This window comes from Euwallacea fornicatus, chromosome 22 (assembly GCF_040115645.1).
Source record: "Euwallacea fornicatus isolate EFF26 chromosome 22, ASM4011564v1, whole genome shotgun sequence".
Lineage (NCBI taxonomy): Eukaryota > Metazoa > Arthropoda > Insecta > Coleoptera > Curculionidae > Euwallacea > Euwallacea fornicatus.
Window position 1 is genome coordinate 120,043 of NC_089562.1, and position 17,771 is coordinate 137,813.

Sequence of the window (17,771 nt, forward strand, 5' to 3'; positions counted from 1 at the left end):
AAGGTTCCTAGTAAATGCTTTACCGTGAGCCCCAAGGCAACATTAGCGGTGCCTCTGATTCACACCCACTCGCAAATTCAAATCAGACCCACCGGATTACTGCATCAATATACTTATTCGTCGTCCGCAGTGACGTGGGATCAAATGGGTGGCTCTGCTGACAGAACCTACATTGTGGGTACTTCGCATACTCACAAAGGACACCATTATAGGTACACATTTCTTTGAAAAAAAAACGTCCTTAATCCTTCCAAATAACATTCAAAATTTAAAGGTTCTGCGCTGAAGTCGTCAAAGAGAGAGTGTTTATCGATCGCAGTAGAACACGTATTAAGCAACCTTCCCACAAAATCATCCTCTATCCCACTGTGAAGGTTCAGAACTTGCTACCTGTGGACATGCAATACAGCATATCAGGCGAAAAGGGTATTATCAAAGCGGGACAACATGCCGCTTTAACTCACGTAAGTTTAGATCCTTTTCAAGTGCTTTTGTTCTTTACGAAGATAATTTAGGTGGATTCCGACGGAACCGTTCAATTGGAAATTAGGCTCGAGGGCTTCAGGACGTGCTCAGACGTGGTGATTCCCCAAGGGACTTCCGAATTCTCCTGCAGGATTAAATTGGAGGACACTAAACAAAGAAAACTTTATCTAACTGCCGAAATTCTGATCAATAGAGGCGCGAAATTTAAGGTGTTATTCCCGATTTAGAAATGTTTCAAACAATTTATATTTATGAGTTGTTTTTAGATTAATATTTCCTCTCCTTATTGGATAATAAACAAAACGGGTATTCCATTGGTGTTTAAGCAGTCAGGAACGACGCACGAGTGCGCCGGACAATTCGATGAACATGAACAAGCCCGGTTAGTTACGCCACTCCTTTTCAGCTTTTCCGATCACGACGCCAGTCCTACAATTAATGCTCGAGTTGGGAAAAGGGTCGTGTGGGATGGAACTCCGCAGGTTAGTTTTGGTTAAAGTGGTTTACCGTGTGGTGTGTATAGTGAAAAAAGTTACCAGTCACTTTCGAAAATACATATGCTATCTGAAATAAATTCCCCAATAGTCCGTGTTCTATATTGTCAGAAATGAGTTTCGCGGTTGCCACTATTTCGATATTTCTTCATTTCATAGTGTAAGAGGACGTTAAATGATATGTATTTCAATGGCATGTTATCCTTTTGTACACTTGTTCCTAAAAAATACCGGATACTAATTTGCAGTGGTGTTCGAATTTCCACGTGCGAAAAGGTACACAATATCGAAAGCTACACGTTCAAATGAAGGATGCCAAAGCGGAGAGAGTATTCATCATCGGTATCGAGGTGCGCCAGGGTAGGGGCAAGTATCGGGGCACCAATATTATTTCGATCGCTCCTCGATATCAACTACACAATCGCAGCTCCTATAAGCTGCATTTCGCACAGTCTTGCTTGATAAAAGAGGCCGATTTGGGCCAAAAGTCGTCATTTTTGAAGGCCTTGCCCAACTCCTACATGCCCTTTCATTGGTCGAGGTTGGACAGAGACCAGCTGCTCTGCGTCTCTATCGAAGATATTCAGGATTGCTGTTGGTCGGGCGGGTTTAAAATCGACGACATCAGTTCAATGCACATTAGCGTTCGGTAAAACCAAATATAACAACAAATTTTCGATATTAAAGTTTTCTTTTCAGAGACCCAAACTCTCGAGTTTATTTCTTGCGCCTGGAAGTGGTGCTGCAGAACGCAACGTTTTACGTAATTTTCACGGATGCTGACACGATGCCACCTCCTATACGTGTTGACAACTTCTCGGAGGTGCCTGTGAAGTTCGGCCAAAGCTGTTTCATTGATGTGATGCACAGCACGGGTATACACAATTTAATATGCATCTTATGTTCTATAAAATTGAATTTTTGAGGCAGCTAGGGCGCATTCGAGCGTGCCTTACGCATGGGACGAGCCAACCAAAGCTCAGTATGTGAAGTTGATCGCCCCAGGAGGAGTGACGCGCACTTACGATATCAATAACTTGGGACCGGCCGTTCAGTTGACTTATGAGAATTTTATTTACATAGCTTTTGTTGGGACGTTTAAGAGGTAATTAGTTCTTTAATCTCGCAGAGTTCGTTTAGAAAATATTCTATGTTTAGTGCTCATAAAGTGAAGAATCCACATGATGTGGAAAGTCAGGAATTGGTGCTCGACGTTGGGAAGAAGAACAAGGTGTTTTTAAGTCGGAAAATGCCCGGACAAAGGTCACAATTATGGCGGATAACTCCGGATGGTCCGCATTATGCGCATTTTTTTCCATAAAAGGTTTACGCAATTTTGTTTTTAGGCTATTTGCAGCATGAGGGCAGCAGTCCTCCCAATCATCCAAACAGTCCCAGGCAGCAGGACAATATTATGGTACTGGACATAGCCGATACGGCACCTCAACCCAATTATTACTCAAGGTATATGGTTTTATATACTTCCTCATCCCATATGGCTTTGCTACATCTTAGAGACAAGAGGGTGTTGATGATTGAGAGCAGTCTTAAAACAGACTTGAACGCTTGCGTCTTCTTTATTTCAGCTCATTTAAAGATAGTTTCGGTAGTAGTACGAGACTGCATGCGCAAATGTATAATTCTGTTGGTAGACTGACGTTGAGGAGGATGGATCCGCGCAGGTTATCCACGCAGCGATGGAAAGCCACGCAGGACGGGCGTTTATGTTGCGACCACTACAATATGTGCGTGCAGGCCGAGGATGGATTTTACGGGTTACGAGAAGGTAAGTTATTTAATTTTGCTCTTCACCGAGGTGATAATTCTGATTAGATCTAAACTCAGAATGATCCAATTTATTTATAAATTCTGGCATTTATTACATGGTTAATTCAAAATTACTTAAATTTTTTTATATATTCAATTAATAGATGTTTTGCTGTGTCATTCGCCAAATTGTTACTATTTGAGCATTGTAGACTGAGTTGATTATTGTACCACGAAATTAGCACTGGGTGTAATAAATTTTATCGTCTAATTGTGATTGTAGTTTAAATAATTATATTATTTATGTAGGGTGTCCAATTAATATCAAATAGTTTTCTTGGAAGAGTCTAAAAGGATCGGACGTAGCAAACAATTGCAATGTTTACATTAAACTTTCATAATTAATAATAATTTTCAGCTTCCATCCTAGAATTCTTAATATCATTGCAATACAACTTCATCTTTATTTTTTTTCTACATCATATGTTTAATTGTTGTGCGAAAACAAATTCACAAAATCTTATAACCGATACTCGAAAAATAATTTGATAAGCTTTTTAATTTTTTAACATTTTACCACTGATTTGGCGACATCAAGACGTACTATTAATTTTGAGTGCGGTACGACTGCCAACATGGCATCTCATAGCTTGTATTTACTGTGGAGTTTCTGTTGTATATAGGAGCTGCTGCTGTTTTGGGTCTGCCACAACCTATTTGTCATAAAGTAACGGATAAAGGGGTGCCTCTAGAACAAGCGGTCGAATTCCAAAGACTGCGACCCGGTTCTGGATCTTTGTCGGTTGAAATTAACATGGATGGTCCCACGCAGGTGCGTCCCTGGTTTAATGAGGGGGTTCATAATTAAAATTATTTCAGTTCTGTAGCTCATTTTATGCTATCTGTAGGTTATTACTATTAAAGACGTCCATGAAACTCGCACATACGCTCTGCCGGACGATCGAGAATGGGGCTCTATAAGTCAACGCCCGCGATTCTTGTATGAGTACAAAGATGTAGGTTTTCATAATCGAGCTTGAATGATTATAATAACTAAATCAATTGCAGGACACCAATAACAATGAGCTTCAATTCAACTTGGATCTTAAAGGAATAGGGATCAGCGTGGTGTGCAGAAAAGCTCCGGAGGAGCTATTTTATGCTCATTTTTCGAATATTATTTCCGAAACCATTATGGCGCCACAATACAACCGTTTTTGTCTCAGTGTCAGTGATATGCAGATCGACAATCAAGTGCGTTTCAATACATGTATTTATAATAAGTAAGTACTAAATACGGTTTTTTCAGCTGCTGGACGCAACTGTTCCCGTAGTGTTGTACGTCTCTCCATCGAGAGACAGTGCGGAGGCCTCAGACCTCCTGCCCGCTATCGAGATCAAATCCGAAGTTCAGCCTCAAATCAATGCAAACGCTGTGATATTTAAGGTGCGGTTAATAACAAAATAAGGGTTTATAAAACAAATTTTTGATGGTTTTTCTGGCAGCATTTCATTTTGAGGTTGAAAAAGCTGACTGCCATAATCGAAGAAAAGTTGCTACTGAAGGTTTTGGCCTTTATCGGGGTGCACTTGAAACAGGAGGAAGTGTTCTCCAGGGACGAGGGCGACCACGAAACCCATCGCTTACTCATGGAGGTTTCCGCTTCTAGCTCGAAGCGGTACTACTTCGAGGTGCTCAAACTGATTCCGGACGAAATAAGACTTAGCGTACGCACGGTGGGCAAGCTGCCTAAGCAATTGCAGCGGATTAAGAAGAAGCTGGGACTCACTTTGATCAAATTCGAAGACGCTGCTATCGTGTTGAAACCCTTCGATCGCAAACATCCCTTCGAGACTGGGCAATTTTTGATCAAAAGTATTGTTAAGCATTTTAAAGATGTGAGTACTTTTATTTTCTAATTGACAATTTTTGAATAGTTTCGTTTTCAGTTAAATTACAGAGTTAATTTTTGTGATTTTTAATCGTATATAATAAACGATTGTTTTCATTCGCCAATAATGTCATTGTTCAGTTGTATCTTCTCCGCCTCGAATGGTAGCACCAAGCGTATAAGGTCTATTAAAAATTTATTATCAATCAATTTTTTATATTATTATTTTACGTCTGCTTTGACTTCTTTAAACTTAAAGGATTGTCTGCTTCCAAACTAAAAAGACTCCTGTGCTTTGGGACAACATAAATGGGTCTCGTTAAATAACTAGTGTTAATTTGATATAAAAATTATATTGACTAAGTTTTTTAATGTATAGGAGTTGATGTGGCAAGCGGGCGTGATTTTTGGCTCAATCGATTTTATCGGAAATCCGCTAGGATTGATGAACGACGTCTCGGAAGGCATCTACGGGTTTATTTTGGAAGGCAACGTGGGAACTTTGGTCAAAAATGTGACCCACGGTCTCTCGAATTCTGCGGCAAAAGTGACCGAATCTTTAAGCGATGGCCTTGGCAAGATTGCCATGGACGATTATCACGAGGAGATGAGGCAGAAAATTAGACAGGTATACCTTAAAATTTTGACGAACGTCTCTGAAACAACAGACATTCGCCATTGTCAAGAATCTTCGAAAAATGCTATTCTTTATGATGGCGAATGAAAGTATTTCTTGACAGACAGTTAGAATGTTATACAGATTAAGTCTTTGGCAGGTGGAAACTGGTCGGTCTACAGACCACATTGTGGCGGGCATCAAGGGTTTGGGTTTTGGATTGTTGGGAGGTGCCACGGGAATATTCAAGCAGGTATATGAAGGGGCGTCGAATGACGGTTTGCCAGGAATGTTTTCGGGTCTAGGTAAAGGCGTAGTAGGTGCTTTTACCAAACCCGTTGTGGGTGTCTTGGACTTTGCCTCGGAGACTGCCAGAGCGGTGCGAGATTCCAGCAAGAGGTTAGTATTTATTCTTAAACTGATTTTATTACTGATTTTCTGTTAATTGCAGCAAACTAATGCCGGAAAGGAAACGATTGCCGAGGTGTGTGCAAGGTCCTAGTAGCCTGCTTCCTCTGTATGACTTGAAACAGAGCCAAGGACAACAGTACCTATACGTTGTCAATAACAGGTTAGTATATTTTCGTTTAATTAAGACGGATACATAAAACTTTCATAATTTCCAGAAATTATGAAGAAAAATTGCTGGGATATCAAGTACTAGGCAACTATTCCGAGGATTTGTTCTGCATCATATCAGATAGACTGATTAGATTCATCACCACTCTAAAAGCACCGGAGCTGACTCCGGTACTCGAATGCCCTCTTAGGTATAAATACGACACATTGTCGCATTTATGCGGCACTAATATGTTGTGATTTTGCAGCGATCTGGAGGGTTGCAATGTGGTCAAAGAGAAAGAGGGCGGTAATTCGAGGCACTATATCGAAATAGTGATGCGTTATTCGGGGTCCAATGCCATTTTGGCCAATTCAGAGCCCACAAAGCGGCCGCGCGTCCGTTGCAAGACCGCAGAACTGGCCTACGTCACCGTGCAGCAGATTAACTATGCTAAAACTCTCTATGTGGAAAAGTTGTTCACTTTAACAAGCGATGAGAATGCTGGAGTCACGGAAGAGTGAGTACAATCAATACCAAAAAATAGGACTTAACTTACCTTTACCCTTTCCCTTTTTTAAAAAATTTGTCTTGATCTAAATTTGTAATTCCCACTTTTTAATTATCTTACTCCCATTTTGTCTGCATTCGTGACAAAAAACCATGTGATATGTGAATATTTACGATGTAAGTCTTTGTATAATGTACCTCAGAAGATCGTTAACAAAAAAGTTGAAGCGCAATAGACGATTGTAAATAGTGAATTGTTCCTTCTTAAACTCGTTTAACTTGTTATAAAAGTTTACTTGCAATAATGAAGAAAATAGTTTTTTTAAGACTTTTGTATGACAACAGCTCCCACTCATTGGACAATGACGAAAGAGAAATATTAATTTAAGTCTTCCCCTATAGTCCTACAGCATTGTTAGTGGCGTAGTTATATACTATATAAAATTAAGTAAAAACTAATGAGCTCCAATTTAAACGTGATGAGACTCTTCGGTACACTTGCGATATGCCTGATATAATAGAGTAAAAAATTTGAATCGTAGAACTTCGCAGTTCGATCTTTGAAAATTAATGTATATTGCGAAGCCAAATCGGAATATCTCATTTTTTGCTTATTTTTTGCGCATAATTATCGTCGTCGGCACTCTTTAGTTAATTTTCGTACAAAAGGAAATTTTGTCTAAAACATTTTCAGATCCTCCAACTTCATAAATATTTGGAATCCTTCATGCGTTAACCATTTGCTTTACCTACCATGAGCTGAGAAAATAAGTTTAGAAGATCAGGTAGCGAAAGGTTCTTTGCATATGCTTTTATTACGAAAAGGGCTATTGTATTAATATTACATTGACAAATAGTTAACAATTAACCGTTGAATGTACCGCCTGTTGTATGTTTTATTATAATCATCTGACGTTTATATACATATTATAAATATACTTTCGAAATTAAGCTGCAACTCGAAACATATAGAAAAATTTTCGCATGTTTTTACTGCAGCCTCAAAACCTTTGGAAATCTATGAGATAATACAGTTTTAATGGAATTGTTCTCGGGTAGTGTAATGATTTTCATCCTTCATTTCGGTTGTTGCTGTGTGCTACCAATGGTTAAAAACACTTATTAGGTTTGTATGAAGGGATGTACATTAGACCTGAAAAGTGATAAGAGTACTGTCGTTTATAACAGATAATTTTGTAATATACAGTGATATAATTATTTAACTAAGGAAAATCGCCTTCGCCATTACCAAGGAAATAGCAATCATTTTAACTATCAAGAACGAACTACTTTTTAAAATTAATTGGACAAATTCTACTTACATTTAAACACTAAAAGGGAGCGTCGGTGAGATTGTTAACGAAGGAGGTGGTAGCTGCCTCGCAGGCCTTGCAACTGCACTTGGAAGGTACCGCCACCTTTTTAGCCCATTTGTAACCGTCTTCGCAGACTAAATCCACATTCACCGACCGATAGTCCGTCGCCTGGCAACAAGAACAAACCGACTCGTGGAATCCACTTTCTAAAAGGAAAAATAAACAATTCATGTGATTTTTGTAATTTACAAGTCATACTGATATTAAAGAACGTGGAGGAGTGGCAGGTGCCAATACACTCATTGAAGTCTTCGATCGGTCCCCTGTTGACACACATTCCGTTCTTGGTGCGATGGACTTTGATTAATCCCACAGTTTTATTTAGTTGCATCGCTTGAGGACTGCACAGTTCTAAGAAATAACCCAATGATTATACATTTCTTTATAAGGTATGGAACGACTGACTCTTCTCCTGGCCAGTGGTGACGTTGCAATACTGGCAACAGCCTTTGGTGTAGACATTTTCCTCTGGACAGTCGTCAAGGGAGGGGCAAGATTCGTGGTGACTAGAAACGAGTAGTTGTCCACCTATAACATCTCCCTGTGTGTCGAATGTTTAGTGAATAAAAATACAGTGTTTACCCAAGTTATCGCAGGAATAAGTCACGCAGCCGTCCTCGGATTTCCACGTTTCGTTAGGCTGTTTGAGGTCTTCGTTTATAATACAGAAAGCTTGCACGCACTCGCCGCAGCAATACTGTTTTTCCAATGGTTCTTTATACTCCCATCCCTATGGGAGAACAAACATTTTTGTAGCATTAGAATATGAATGGCACAAAAAAAGCACAGCTACGTTATCGTTGTATCATATAGTCAAATAGGAATATAATAACGTAGCGGTATCCTTCTTGAAACGTTCGGACTCGAACAATTGCAGTTTTCATGCGCGTTGTTATTGGTCAATCAAAAGCAGTAATGGTTTCTATCTTAAATAAAAAGGGTATAATTGAACAATATCTTTGAACAGGTCTTAATTAGTTTCAATGGAATATATTCAACGATATTGATCAATGAAGTTGACTAATAAGAGACGGACGTTACCATAGGGCAATCTCTCTTGCAGCTCTCAATCGACTCCTGCTGTACCAATTCGCTCGATTGCAGTTTCCGAATACAAGTGACGTTCCTGCATTTATCCCCATCGGGGGAAGGCCAAGTTTCACCGATTTTGTAGATCGCTTTGCCGACTTTACAAGCCACCGCCTCGTGTTTGTGGCAACACTCCCCATCTACTGGATACGACTCGTACACGAAGCTTTGCAAGTCCTCTTCAGAAACTTGAGGGCAGTTGATTTTGACCGCTTCTACTTGGAACTGTTAAAACAACTTTCAAAACAACTAGCAAAATTTAAGAATTGTTATGAGGACTTACAGAACCATTAAGGGATAAACAAAAGTAATTGGTGCAGTGATCTGGTGAGCTCCAATGTTCGCCTATTTGGTGTACCACATCACCAACCACACAAGCCACTTGAACACACTTTCCGCAGCATTCCTGAATCGGCTCTACGTATTTGAATCCGGGACTACACTCCTGAAATGTATGGATGATTAATATTAATTTAATCTACCCTGATGAGATGTTTTTACTCGTTCGCTACAGCTTTTAACGGAGATCTCCGTGCGTACTTTATCGCTCTTCACGCAGCTGTACGTCTTACAATAGTCGCCTTCTTGCTGCCACGTCTCATTGATTTGATGTATTTCCCCTTGAAATTTGCAAGCAGAGCGTTCGACTTTGGGACAACACTGATTGAGCACTGGGATTTGTTTCAGTGTGTAGTCCGCATAGTCTTCGTGAGACTCCAAAGGGGGACAATCAGTTTTCGAGCAAGTCGTCCGATAGTCACCTGGACCGGTTAGAATGCATTGACATTCTCTGCAAGGTCCGTCTTGCCACGTGTCATTGCCGGGCTTTAATAATTTCTGCTTTTCATATCTGAAATGTTCAAATGTTTAGAACTAATCTTCACTTTAAACCTATAATTTAAATATTTTCTTTTGGAAGTTTATTCAATTTTAACTCGCCTTGAAAGCTCCTTCTCTCCACCTGCCTCAGCAGCTCCATATCTCGTCTCGAAGATGCATTTATCTACAGGCGGTTCGCACACGAACGAAGGACAACATTTGCCTACGACTTGCTCCTTTTTAATTGTATAATACTGCGGACACTCCGCCGGTGGTTTGGGACAATTTTCTTTGTTACATACGAGCTTGACTCGTGGACAGCAACCTGGATAAAATAAAATCGTAAATCACGGATTTAATGGTTGGAAAAATTGCTACGGTTTACAAATATACATGTATGTGTCTGTGACATATATAATTAGTTTAATACATATAATTTTACATGTCGATTTTAAAAAGTTAAATAATATGAATTTTAAGTAATTTTTTGAAAAGATAATTAAAAAATACATTTCCCTGAAAATATACATCACACATTCTCAACTAATCCAAATTGGGTAGTTTTTAATTTACCATTATCATCTATCTCCTTCTCCATTCCGGGCTCCAACGGTTCCTCGGTAGCGAAATCCAATAAATCACATTCATCTCTCGTTTTACACTCGCAGATAAATGTTTGACAACCGTTCGGTTTTGTGTCCAATTTGAGCACTTGATCGTCGGCGCAAACCAACTTCTGAGGAGGCGGACAGGTGGGTCCGTCAGTCGGCTCAACAACTAAAACCTTCCTCATTTATTAAAAACTAAATACCCACCAAAAGCACTAACCGCAGGCGTATTTATCGCAACAACTCTCCTCCTTAGACGGGATTTTAACCGGATTATACCTGAAATTATAGACAGTAAAGCTGCCCTACAAACCGACCAATTACGACTTACCCCCGCTCGCAAACAGTCTCCTTGCCGGCGCAGAATTGAGACTCGCATTTTAGGGAAGTACCCTCGCATTTGCAAGTAGTGCACTTATCCTTTTTCCACACGTCCCCAGGATGATGTCCCTCCTCGTCGCAAACCTCGCAGTCTTTTACCCTTACACAAGTCTCGTTCAAAAGAACCTTCTCCTCAGGACAGAAGCAGCCATCAATCAAACTAGAGCTAGAGACCCTCACGTTGATATTTGCTGCCATGTTTTTCACGTCATCGCAGGTCTCCTGCTTCTCTTTAGCACAAGGATTGTAGATGAGCCCCGAAGGACACGTCTAAAATTCACTTTAAATATTCGGTTATAACTAGAAGTTAGTTCTACCGGTGCCGGACAGTGTTCATTTCTCCAATTAATGCAAAAGCCCTGGGTCGCACAATCCCTCGCGAACGCCTCAATTGCAGCGCATGATAAATCGGGAAAATTGCCGCACGTGTCCTTTTGGCACCAGTCCACAAAGAGGGAGGGATCCATGATGTTGAGGCACTATTAGAACATCGAAATTACGGGTGAGGATTATTTGATTGAAGTGTCTAACTTGTCCGAATATTTTGTCGTCCAAAAGCCTCGTGCATGGGTCGTCTTTGGGTTGGATTTCGGGACACTTTTCCTCCGGTTTGTTTGCGCATTCGGAACGCGTCTGCCCACCCGGCAAATACTCGTAAAGCCTAAAGAAGAAGTTAATAAAAAAAATCTTGCACCTACTGTAGAGTAAACACGACCATTAAACGAAGTTGTGTATTTACGAAAGCGATTAACGCATTTTGTGCTGCATGCACTTGATACATAAACAATACTAAGGTAGAAAAACTTCCTTCCTTTTTAGGTGGGGTCACATTTGACCTTTTGGGCCCGAACGATCAGAACACGTTGAGGGCTCAGAGGCAAATAGAATATAACAAAATTATAACAACAAATAAATCATCAAAATGCTTAACGTAATTCCGCATCGTGCAATACTATCGGAAACTTACCAACTGAGGGCGAAATCGTTGATATCATGGGGTTTCCCCCCTGGGTGGCCATCGAAGGGTCCATATCGAACGTCATCATTAGGATTTTTATTACAGTCTCCGCATAATCCTGCAAACAAGCATTAAACCTACACTTTGAAGCGTCCCCAAGACTGTTACCCTCAAGTTTTCCTCCGTATTTATGGGAGGGTGCCTTCACCGATACTCCGAGAGAGGGATAGTACACTGAAACCTGTATTGAACATTAAAGTGGCTATCAATTTAGTGAGATTTTCCTTGCCTCCACTTGCACGTCTGTCAAAAGCATCTTAAAATGTTTGGCCGAAGTTTCTCGCATTTTAGCCCAATCTTCGATCTCTTCGAAATCGGCCACTCTCTCGTTATCTACTATCAGCTTCAGTTTGTTCCTGTAGTAGTCTACTAAAATGTGAATTTTACGACCTTGGTATAGGATCGTTACTTTGCCCACGCACATTTTATCAGGCTTATTTTTGCACGGATGGTTCGTTATTAAAACCTAAAAAGATTGATGATATGAGAACTCTTACGACCAAAATGTGAAGTCGAGATGGTGTTAAATTAATATCATCTGAGACTACGATTTTGTACTGGCATTCCTTGCATCGTTCCCGTTTTATAGCACACACATCAGTGTTTTAGTTTCCAATTAATATTTTTCTTTTACCTGCCACTTATGCTCCTTTTCCTCACCAACAGGTTCGTCCCTGGACATGACATATACGCAATTTCCGTTCACAGTAAAATTACTGTTGTCGTAGGTAATATATTGAAGATGCGGCAAGACGTTGCACTCACAATCGCGGCAGCTTGATGGTTTTATGCAGGTGTTACCCTTTTTCACGTGTCCTGCAAGATAATTCAGGTAGCGAATCCTCCAATAGAGTTAAATATAACAATGTTGTCGAAATTAAGTCAACAAATAAAATTCTCCAGCGATTATCGTCAATATCCAACTTGGTAGCTGCTGTTAATACAAACTAGATTTTCCCTATGCGGTTTATAGAGATTTTTACTCACCTGCTGGACAATAACATCCAGGGAAGCACATTTTTGGCACTTTGGGACAAATATCAGGATCGGAAATAGACTCGCAGGTGGGCTCGCATTTCCTCTGATAGCAGTCATGGTAGACCAGCGGCGCGTCGCAGAAAGCGGCTAAACTCCGCATTAAAACTGGCTCAAAGTGCAATTTTTCACTACTCACGACAATCGTGCTGCATCCTCCAATCGGATAAATCAATGTTTGCATCTGCAGATAGACAATCGACAACGAAGTTCTGCATAGCGCCGCATCTGCACTCTTCTTCTGCTGTGTGATTGCCCTGAGCCTTCTCCAGGCAGGTGCAAGTAGCGTCCAGGCACCTGGATACAAAAGCTTCAATGTCCAGAGTTTTGGCGCATTCATTTAATGGTTGTTCTCTGAAATTTTACTAGTCAAAGATGCTTAAGTCGATGACCATTTTCAGAAGTTTACTTGACTTTATGGCAAGTATCCCAGGCACTGTTTTGTATGTGTATGGGGCACGCTTTGGCCTCACACCATTCCGGTTGATCTTGGCTTAAAGCCCAGCTAAATACCGAATTTATTTAATAATTTCCCCTTCCAAAATAACAAAAAATTACCTATTCCCAAAATCTACAGTGGTCCTCGCCGCAGCCCCATCGGGCCTCCTTTTATCATCCTCAGGATGTCCATTGAAAAACCCGCACAAACCATCCACTCTCCTCGCCAACTTATACGCAATACCCAACTTAACATTCCCCAATTTATTCCAGATTATCCAGAATCCAAACCGCTTCGACACGAATAGCAAGGTGCTGCCCAACTGGCTAACGCTAAAACCGTTATTGCGCGCTCCCAAATTCTTTATTTGGTCCACTGTGTAATCGTATCCATTGTACTTAGTCGTCAAATCTGACCGAATAATTATCTCGTCCCCATAGTGCACAATCACTAGATCTCTGGAGCAAATAACTCCAGTGCAATTCTTCCTCAAAGAAATCGTCCACTGTTGCTCTGACAAATCGCGTGCAATAACGTGATTACAAATGTCGTATTTGAACTCGGTGCCATCGAATGTGTTGAAGGTACGCCCGGTTACGTTGCAAATACTGTCTGGAGGCGGTTGAGGGTAACAAGAGTAACTGAAAAAACAACACCAAATAAGATCCAATAAGAAATAATTAGTAAAATGAATTTGACAACATCACGCTCCGGTCCAAACTAATTTCATTTTCGTATGATACGATAGCAACTGAGCAACAACATTGTTGGTCTCTAAAATAGTGCGTCGATGGGTTAAATGCAAAAGTCTTCACATTTGTATAGGCAACCATTTATACTTCACAATTTGAAATTCTAAAATGGCGAAGCCGTCGTCAAGATAATCTTTCTAGTTCTTTTTTAGGGCTCGTTTTACTTATGTACAGGGTGTCTCTAAAAGGTCTGTACAAAATTCTACCACAGATTTCTGAGGTCAAAACATGACGATTTAACCCAATTTACCTTAAGCCAAAAGTGGGCGGTTTTCGAAATACAGAGCGTCAAAGTGAAAACCAAAAAAACAAGCAAAAAAATCCATTTCTTGGTTGGTAATGCTGCTATCTACACAAAATGTCGTATCGGGCGGTTTTTGGGGATAAGAAATCAGAATCCGTTTACATTTTCGATGCACAATGTAGAGGGCGTTGTCAGCGCTGGATGAACCCTCTTTAACAGGGCATAACTTTTTCATCACCCGGTATAAAATTTATTTATGACTAAACTTGTGTTTTCCTACATTTTTTAAGGAAAAGAGGTCTCTTTTTAAAAATCTCTACGAGGCTTCCTTCTTGAGATATTTGAAGCTTAAAGTTCGTTGCATGTCTTGAACAATAATTTTAATGTACTACATATCTATTCTTACAGTTGGACCGAAGAAAATCAAAACTTAAAAATAAATTACAAATTACTTGAAAACATAGATACCAAACATAAACACGAAAAAATTATACTTTTAGTAGATGTTCGAAATGACCACCATTGATTTGCATACAAAGATTAATCCGACGCAAGAAATTAAAATGTACTCTATTCATCAATTCTTCGTCGTTCTTTAAAATGTTTACTGCATTTTAAATTCGTCCCCATAGTTCCTCTTCACTATTTATGGCCGTGAAGTATACCATGGACTTTAGAGTCCCCCATAAAAAATAATCCATCGGAGTTAAATCCGGTGAGCGCGGTGGCCATAGTACCGGAGCATCATTTCCTCTACCTATTCATCTTCGAGGGTACTGTTGATTTAAATAGTTGTGCACATTTATAGTAAAATGTGGCGGAGCACCGTCGTGCATAAACCACATATCTTGCCGAAGTTGTAAAGGAAGATCTTCCAATAATTCTGGCATTGTATTTTGAATATGTTCCAAATAACTTTCACCACTTAATCGGGGCGGCAAAATGACAGGACCAATAATAAAATTGTCAATTATTCCTGCCCACACATTAATCTTAAATTCATGTTGATAATGTACCACTTTTGTAGCATGCGGATTCTCATCAGCATAAACATGTTCATTGTGTAAATTAGTAATTCCACTTCTCGAAAAACAAGCTTCATCCGTAAATAAAATATTAGTAACAAAATTTATGTTGTATTCTCTCTGCTCATGGATAAATCGGCAGAAGACCAGTCGTAGATTAAGATCCGGAGGCAAAAGGTCTTGTACCTGTTGGATATGGTATGGATAAAGCAGTTGTTCTTTTAAAGTTCTATTAACAACATCTTTCGATACTCCTATTTCTAAACCTAAGCGTCTGGTGCTTAATTTTGGATTTTCAGTGATTCGGTCTAACATTTCTTCTTTAATTTCAAGAAATGCTTTGAAGCATCTTTAATAATCCACAACACCTATACTACCTATAATAGGTACGAGTAGGTCCAATTTCATTTAAGCAGAATAAGTAACAAAAAATTGGTATGCACAAATAAAAACATGAAGATTTAAATAAAAGGATAAGAATTGAAGACTATTTTTAAGTTTTGATATTTTTCGATCCAACTGTAAGAATAGATGTGTAGTACATTAAAATTATTGTTCAAGACATGTAGCGAACTTTAAGCTGCAAATATCTCAAGAAGAAAGCCTCGTAGAGATTTTTAACGAGAGACCTTTTTTCCTTAAAAAATGTAGGAAAACACAAGTTTAGTCATAAATAAATTTTATACCGGGTGATGAAAAAGTTATGCCCTGTTAAAGAGGGTTCATCAAGCGCTGACAACGCCCTCTACATTGTGCATCGAAAATGTAAACGGATTCTGATTTCTTATCCCCAAAAACCGCCCGATACGACATTTTGTGTAGATAGCAGCATTACCAACCAAGAAATGAATTTTTTTGCTTGTTTTTTGGTTTTCACTTTGACGCCCTGTATTTCGAAAACCGCCCACTTTTGGCTTAAGGTAAATTGGGTTAAATCGTCATGTTTTGACCTCAGAAATCTGTGGTAGAGTTTTGTACAAACCTTTTAGAGACACCCTGTATATACAGGGTCATTCACGGTGAGTGTTCTATTAAAAGTTTACGGGGTTCTAATATAGCTAGAGATCTGAAATTTTGGATACTGATGTAATGAAGTTTGATCTGTTGAATTAAAATATTGGTATCTTTGCGACGTTGACAGATCTATGTGTAACTGACAACAATTTTGTTATTTTAAGTGACACACCCTGTATTTTATTACACTTTCGATTTTCCCGGAAGATTTAAATCCCAGTTTATCTATCATATGCCATAGCTATGATGAACCGTTTTCGAAATAAATATTAGAATCTTTGAGAGTAAAAGGCACCGCTTATTAGTTGATTCGGTTAGGAGGAGGCTATGGGTTAACAACGTAAAATAAACGAAATTGTATCATCCTTTATAATAAACTATATCTACGTAATATAAATAAAATTATAGATTTTGCTGAAAATGTTTATAAAAAATTTATTAAAAAATATTTGCTAATATCTCAAAAATAACTGAAAACAATTATATTAATGTATAATACTTTGCGATAGAGAATTTATTGATCTTTCAGATGCCATCCAAAAATATAGGGTGTTCTATTTAAGATTCTCATTTAATGCTCATATTTATGTCCTTCTGAAATCGCACTAATTTTTCCACGCCTTGTATGTACATCCAAAAAAAGTATAATATTAAAAGATACAGATAACTAATAAGAGTCTGTGGGTCAAATTTCAACTCTCTAGCTGTGATAGCTGAAAAGATATGTGCTTTTTAATTTAGAACTGTTTGTTGCCAAACCAGTAAAAAAAAGTTATTTCTAAAACGGTTCATCATACCTATAGCATATGATAGAGAAACAGGGGTTTAAATCTTCCGGGAAAATCGAAAATGTAATAAAATACAGGGTGTGCTATTTAAAATAACAAAGTTGTTGTCAGTTACACATAGACCCGTCAACGTTGCAACGACACCAATATTTTAATTCAACAGATTGAACTCCATTACATCAGTGTCCAAAATTTCAGATCTCTAGCTATATTAGAACCCCGTAAACTTTTAATAGGACACTCACCGTGAATGACCCTATATATACAGGGTGTCCCACAAGTGTTTCATTATATTTCAGTGGGTAATAGTACATTGAAAAATAATATGACTCCCCATATAAACCATATTCCAATAATGCTTCGTTAAGAAGATACAGGGTGTTAAACTTTACTTAAAAGATCCAACTTTTATTGATATATTCAAAACCGCTTGTGATATGTAAGTGAAATTTGGCACGTTTTGAGAGTTATTTATGCAGAAAGTAGAGGATGATATCGTGCATGTAGACGGTTTTTAATTTTTTACTAGCAAACGCTGCATCGGACGAAAAAGATTCAAGGGAGCATTTCTCTTCTAAATGAAATTAAACTTCTAAAAATAATTTTTATTTTGATAAAAAGCAGTGGCGCACCATTTTTTTCTTTAAAAATGTGCTGATAAGTGTCCGTACCCACGCCACTGGTGAAATTAAAAATAACCTTTTTGCATAAATAAATGCGTCTACATTAACTCTCAAAACGTGCCAAATTTCACTTACATATCTCAAGCGGTTTTGAATATATCAAAAAAAATTGGATTTTTTTAATAAAGTTTAACACCCTCCATCTTCTTGACGAAGCATTATTGGAATATGGTTTA

At 38.8% G+C, this 17,771-nt stretch overlaps 2 protein-coding genes across 4 annotated transcripts in view; one reads left to right on the top strand and one right to left on the bottom strand.

Moving 5' to 3' along the window:
• Vps13D (vacuolar protein sorting 13D) overlaps window positions 1–17,771 on the top strand; it is a 59,870-nt gene that overhangs the window by 12,519 nt on the left and 29,580 nt on the right. For 2 of the 3 annotated variants that reach the window (XM_066295126.1, XM_066295128.1), the window contains exons 35-54: window positions 4–212; window positions 275–464; window positions 516–695; window positions 753–968; window positions 1,229–1,629; window positions 1,680–1,855; window positions 1,911–2,085; window positions 2,139–2,272; window positions 2,327–2,444; window positions 2,567–2,766; window positions 3,431–3,579; window positions 3,656–3,763; window positions 3,816–4,001; window positions 4,057–4,194; window positions 4,254–4,646; window positions 5,019–5,267; window positions 5,416–5,654; window positions 5,707–5,826; window positions 5,882–6,025; window positions 6,083–6,334. In XM_066295126.1, coding sequence (XP_066151223.1) covers window positions 4–212; window positions 275–464; window positions 516–695; window positions 753–968; window positions 1,229–1,629; window positions 1,680–1,855; window positions 1,911–2,085; window positions 2,139–2,272; window positions 2,327–2,444; window positions 2,567–2,766; window positions 3,431–3,579; window positions 3,656–3,763; window positions 3,816–4,001; window positions 4,057–4,194; window positions 4,254–4,646; window positions 5,019–5,267; window positions 5,416–5,654; window positions 5,707–5,826; window positions 5,882–6,025; window positions 6,083–6,334 — 3,977 coding nt within the window. Of the gene's footprint in view, window positions 1–3; window positions 213–274; window positions 465–515; window positions 696–752; window positions 969–1,228; window positions 1,630–1,679; window positions 1,856–1,910; window positions 2,086–2,138; window positions 2,273–2,326; window positions 2,445–2,566; window positions 2,767–3,430; window positions 3,580–3,655; window positions 3,764–3,815; window positions 4,002–4,056; window positions 4,195–4,253; window positions 4,647–5,018; window positions 5,268–5,415; window positions 5,655–5,706; window positions 5,827–5,881; window positions 6,026–6,082; window positions 6,335–7,018; window positions 7,548–17,771 lie in introns of those variants that run through there. The other variant, XM_066295127.1, reaches the window with a different exon arrangement.
• Hml (Hemolectin) overlaps window positions 7,121–17,771 on the bottom strand; it is a 48,135-nt gene continuing 37,484 nt past the window's right edge. The window contains exons 39-60 of the mRNA XM_066295129.1: window positions 13,209–13,730; window positions 13,060–13,155; window positions 12,790–13,004; window positions 12,603–12,740; window positions 12,250–12,431; window positions 11,845–12,081; window positions 11,724–11,796; window positions 11,565–11,673; window positions 11,129–11,258; window positions 10,915–11,076; window positions 10,548–10,867; window positions 10,437–10,495; window positions 10,182–10,385; window positions 9,729–9,933; window positions 9,291–9,639; window positions 9,073–9,234; window positions 8,742–9,014; window positions 8,283–8,430; window positions 8,106–8,228; window positions 7,899–8,051; window positions 7,643–7,846; window positions 7,121–7,416 (exon numbers count right to left, since the gene is read on the bottom strand). Of these exons, the coding sequence (XP_066151226.1) occupies window positions 7,656–7,846; window positions 7,899–8,051; window positions 8,106–8,228; window positions 8,283–8,430; window positions 8,742–9,014; window positions 9,073–9,234; window positions 9,291–9,639; window positions 9,729–9,933; window positions 10,182–10,385; window positions 10,437–10,495; window positions 10,548–10,867; window positions 10,915–11,076; window positions 11,129–11,258; window positions 11,565–11,673; window positions 11,724–11,796; window positions 11,845–12,081; window positions 12,250–12,431; window positions 12,603–12,740; window positions 12,790–13,004; window positions 13,060–13,155; window positions 13,209–13,730 (4,051 nt within the window). The 3' untranslated portion in view covers window positions 7,121–7,416; window positions 7,643–7,655. The remainder of the gene's footprint in view (window positions 7,417–7,642; window positions 7,847–7,898; window positions 8,052–8,105; window positions 8,229–8,282; window positions 8,431–8,741; window positions 9,015–9,072; window positions 9,235–9,290; window positions 9,640–9,728; window positions 9,934–10,181; window positions 10,386–10,436; window positions 10,496–10,547; window positions 10,868–10,914; window positions 11,077–11,128; window positions 11,259–11,564; window positions 11,674–11,723; window positions 11,797–11,844; window positions 12,082–12,249; window positions 12,432–12,602; window positions 12,741–12,789; window positions 13,005–13,059; window positions 13,156–13,208; window positions 13,731–17,771) is intronic.